Genomic DNA, 5000 nt, shown 5'->3' on the forward strand with positions numbered 1-5000 from the left:
GTGAGACATGTTTGGATTATGAGGATGTAGTTACATTTAAACGGGACTTATTATGCAAAAATCACTTTTATAAGGGGTTTAAACACAGTTGCATGGTACAATGTATTAACATAGCCAGCTTCTGATGGTAAAAATTAATTATTCCTCTTTTTTTATAATCACATATGATGAAAATAGTCTGCAGAAACACTTTGATTGACATTTATAAAGGGAGAATGTCATCAAAGGGGGAAAGCCCCCCCCATTAGTGATGGTCTCATCCTCATTAGCATAAACTGCCCTGACTGAGAAGCAGCCGTCTGTATATAGTTTAAATAGTCTGCCACTATACTGACACCAGAGATGTATAGCAATGAAGTAGAACTACTTCACTACTGCACTTAAGTACTAAAAGGCTGTATCTGGACTCTACTGAAGGATTGTTTTTTCTCTACTTCCACTTTTACTTCAGTATAATATTTTCGTTGAGTTTAATACTTTTACTCCTATAGATTTTTTATGTGCTGCATAGTTACTCGTCACAATTATAAAACTGTTACGAATCATCCCAAACCCACATTATCACTGCTAGAGCAGCAGATGGCTCTGTCACAGGTTTGAATAAGCTGGCTCGTCATCAGTCAGACGATCAAAGAAGACAGTGCTGCCTGCCTGCATTGAGAGCACTGTAGTTTGTTTTCGACATGGAAAATCCAGAAATCCCACCTTCAAATCCTTCACTTTCAACTGTTTGTGGCAATGAGGAAAAAGACCACCCATGGCCCTATTTAGAGTCCATGTTTGCATTTGTTGAGTGAAAGACAGTTTATATAGAGTGAAGTGCATACTCTGCCTTCCAAAAGACTGCGAAATAATGGCCTTCAAAAATTCACCGTCGCATTTGAAGAAACATCAAGTTAAAAATAATATAATACACAAAACACAGCAGTTTGAGCTATCCGTAAGCGCTAGATAAGTTAACTAACGCAAGCTACCCTCGCTTAACGTTAACTAGCTGGCTAGTTAAGCGTTAACTAGCTGGCTATCATATCATTTGAACTCATCCATTCATCAGGGGTCGCCACAGTGGAATGAACCGCCAACTTATCCAGTATATGTTTTACACAGCGGATGGAAACATCCATACACACACACACACACACACACTCTACAGCCAATTTAGCTTATTCAATTCCCCTGCAGCGCATGTCTTTGGACTGTGGGGGAAACCGGTGCACCCGGAGGAAACCCAAGCCAAAAAGAGAACATGCAAACTCCACGCAGAAATGCCATCTAGCCCAGCCAGGACTCTTGCCCAACCAGCGACCTTCTTGCTGTGAGGCGACAGTGATAACCACTGAGCCACCGTGCTGCCGATTTCTTTGAACTTCTGAAGGAAATTTATTGTATTTATTATTATAGGGATTTATTAAATATCTTGTAATGTTTTCCACAAATCATTGTTTATCTTATTTTAATTTTTTTAACACAGCCTTTGTATGCGTTCATCAATTTTATATAGTTGAGGGCGTTTTTATTACCCTCATGTGAACTTCCTTTGTATTTTTAAAAAAAGATATTTCCAAAGTTTAACAGAGCAAAGAGATGCTCACAGTGTTTCCTGTTCTTTTCTTCTGGAGAAAGTTTTATTTCTGTCAGTTTTTTTTATTATGATTTTTAAGGTCAATATTATTAGCTTCTTTAAGAATCTTTTTTTGGCTAAAGCCACTGTTGTTCAATGACTTAAATATCCTGACATGCCTAATCAAATCAACCTAGTTAAGCCTTTAAATTGCACTTTAAGCTGAATACTAGTTTCTTGTAAAACACTATGTACTGTCATGGCAAAGACAAAATAAATGAGGTATTAAAATTATTATGTATTAAAAAAAAGTTCTCTACTCAAAACATCGCTTGAAAAATATTTGAAAAACAATTCGAATTTACAGAAGGGCTAATCATTTTGCATTCAACAAAAAATATCTTAATTGTTTATTCATTTATTCATTCATTCATTCATTTTCCTTCGGCTTAGTCGCTTTATTAATCAGACGTCGCCACAGTGGAATGAACTGCCAACGTATTCAGCATATGTTTTACACAGCGGATGCCCCTCCAGCTGCAACCCAGTACTGGGAAACATCCATACAAACTCATTCACACACACATACTAAGGCCAATTTAGTTTCTTCAATTCCCCTATAGCGTATGTCTTTGCACTGTGGGGGAAACTGGAGCACCCGGAGGAAACCCACGCCAACACAGGGAGAACGTGCAAACTCCACACAGAAATGCTAACTGACCCAGCTGGGACTCAAATCAGCGAGTTTCTTGCTGTGAGGCAACAGTGCTAACCACTGAGCCACCATGTCGCCCTCTTAATTGTTCATTTTTATAATAAAAAAAAATAATTCTGAAGTGTAAATAAGGATTTCCTAATCGTCAAACTCAAGTTAATTGAGAAATACCTGAAATATCAAATGACAAAGTTAATTTAGATATAGATCATAATAAACCTTGATATAATTAAGGTATAGGAACTATAATCTCATTCATGTCACTTTTAGACCTATTTAGTGCATCATCGAGTTAATGGCAAATTTCCTTTCTTTCATTAAACTGATTGTACTTTTATTGTGTGAACCAGACTTGATGATTACAAACCCCCTTTTTCTTACAGGAGTCGTATGTCGGCTTACATCTTACCCCGAGCCAGGCAAAGGCTCTTTCTCAGCAGGTACATTGTTTATTACATGAATCATCAGTTAGGATTGCACACGTATACACTGTTTTGTCTATATAGTCTGTGTGTGTGTGATTTTGATGGTGTTTGTCCTCTGTTCAGCTCGGAGCGCTACAGAAAGAGCCTCTGGGTGGCAGCAGAGGGTCAGAGCTTCACTGTGAAGCTGCAGAAAGCAGAGAACAGCAGAACCAGAGCTGCAGCGCTGGAGACGCACACAATGCTTTCAACATCAACTTATCTGGTAAGATAGATAAGAGCTGCCAGTTTATCACGGTAAAACCTGACATGTGAACTAACAGTCAGAAAAATCTAAATCAATTTGTTTTTGAGCCTTTAGGCAACATCCGCTAGAAATTCAGATTTTGTAAATGTGTTTTTAGTGAAAGAAATGCATGAACGATAAAGAAACCTTCAAAATTCAATGTCACAAATGTTTATTTACAGCGTAGTCTACTGTTTTGTTAAGGAGGGTCTGAATTAGTGTTTCTCAACCATGTTCCTGGAGGACCACCAACACTGCATGTTGTGGATGTTTCCTTTGTCTGTCACACCCATTTCAGGTCCTTTAGTCCAGTGTTTCCAAACCCTGTTCCTGGAGGCACACCAACAGTACATATTTTGTATGTCTCCCTTATCTGACCCATTCGTGTCAGGTTTTGGGGTCTTTTCTAATGTTCTGCTGAGTTGATTCAGGTGTTTCATTAGGGAGAGGTTAAAAATGTGTACTGTTGGTGTGCCTTCAGGAACAGGGTTGGAAAACACTGCTTTAGGGTCTGTTAATGAGCTGTTCATCTGGATCAGGTGTGTTTGGTTAAGGAGACATGGAAAATATGCAGAGCTGGTGGTCCTCCAGGAATGTGGTTGAGAAACACTGATCTAAATAGCTGTATTCATCAAATTTTGAGCTTTAAAATTGGCAAATCTATCAGTAATATATGACTTTTAATTGATTAAAAGTTAGACTTTTTTTTGCTACTTTAGTCATTATTGAAGACTAAAAAAATCAATATTCCTCAAAATCAGATGTTTCATATTTGATACTCATTTCAGTTTTCTAAAAGTACAGTGTATAATTAAATTCAAATTAACTTAGGTTGCTTCAGTCCTGTAAGTGTTCATCTAGAAATACTACTTATAACATTGATTTTTTTTTTTAAGCGAAGTTTTGATCATGTTGATTTCATTCAGAAGCAGATACAGCGGGAAAAATAAATATTGAACACGTCATGTTTTTTCCTGGGAATAATATTTCTAAAGGAGCTGTTGGAGCTGACATGGTATTGAACCAGATTTTGGTAAAAACCCAAACAATACAAACATGAAAATAAAAATCTGAAAAATTAGTTATGTATTAGATAACAATGAAATGACACGAGAAGAAAGTGTGTCAGTGTGTCACCTCTCATATGGAGAATGAAGTCACACGCATTGCACAGGTATGAGTTTTTCACAAACTTCAACAGATTGTAAAAAATCTGGATGATTTTGTGGGTCTCGTCTATCAAATCTTTATTTTGTATTTTCTATTGGATTCAAGTCAGGCGATTAGCTGGGCCATTCTACAGCTTGATTTTCTTTCTCTGAAACCATTTGAGTTTCCTTGGCTGTGTTTTGGATCATTGTCTTGCTGTAATGCCCACCCTGATTTCATCTTCATCATCCTGATGAATGTAGATGTTGGACTGAAGCAGCTAATATTCATTTACAATGAGGAAGGGCAGAGGGTTGCTGAAGAACTACTAAGAGATTTCAGCTGCTGTCTGGGCTTCCCATGTCTTTCTACACCTCCCATTCTTCATGTGTTCAATACTTTTCCCCTGGCACCTTTAGAAATATGTTTTCTGAGAAAAATGGTGACGTGTTCAATACTTATTTTCTCTGCTGTATGCATATCAGTATGATTCTGTAGGTTATGGGTGATTTTGCTGTTTTATCAGTCACGCAGTGAAGCATATAGTCTTTATTTCTTCTACTTCATTTGATATTCTCCTATAATGAACTTAATATGTATTGTTTCTCCTTCTTTTTCAGACCCGTCATCCTGGCTGGACCAGGACATCTCAGGTCTGCCGGACTCAGTTCTGGACTTTGATCTAGAAACCTTTGGTCTGGACAGTAATTTGGGTTGGCCATGAATGTGTCATAAAAGTGCTCTAAAAACACACATATTAATTCAGACAAGTACCTTTTTAAAGAATTTTTTTTGCCAATGAACTTGAAATGTAGTCCCTAGAGCGTTTTCACACCTGACTTGTTTGAGTACCTGAACACATTTCTT

The 5000-nt window shown here is 37.5% G+C and overlaps 1 protein-coding gene across 1 annotated transcript in view; it reads left to right on the plus strand.

The window, feature by feature from the left end:
• The window catches only part of crtc2 (CREB regulated transcription coactivator 2), a 23431-nt gene that overhangs the window by 17035 nt on the left and 1396 nt on the right, over positions 1–5000 (plus strand). The window contains exons 12-14 of the mRNA XM_056479966.1: positions 2660–2716; positions 2825–2963; positions 4754–5000. The exon at positions 4754–5000 is cut by the window's right edge and continues 1396 nt beyond it. Coding sequence (XP_056335941.1) covers positions 2660–2716; positions 2825–2963; positions 4754–4857 — 300 coding nt within the window. The 3' untranslated portion in view covers positions 4858–5000. The remainder of the gene's footprint in view (positions 1–2659; positions 2717–2824; positions 2964–4753) is intronic.

Source organism: Danio aesculapii, chromosome 19, assembly GCF_903798145.1.
Source record: "Danio aesculapii chromosome 19, fDanAes4.1, whole genome shotgun sequence".
NCBI lineage: Eukaryota > Metazoa > Chordata > Actinopteri > Cypriniformes > Danionidae > Danio > Danio aesculapii.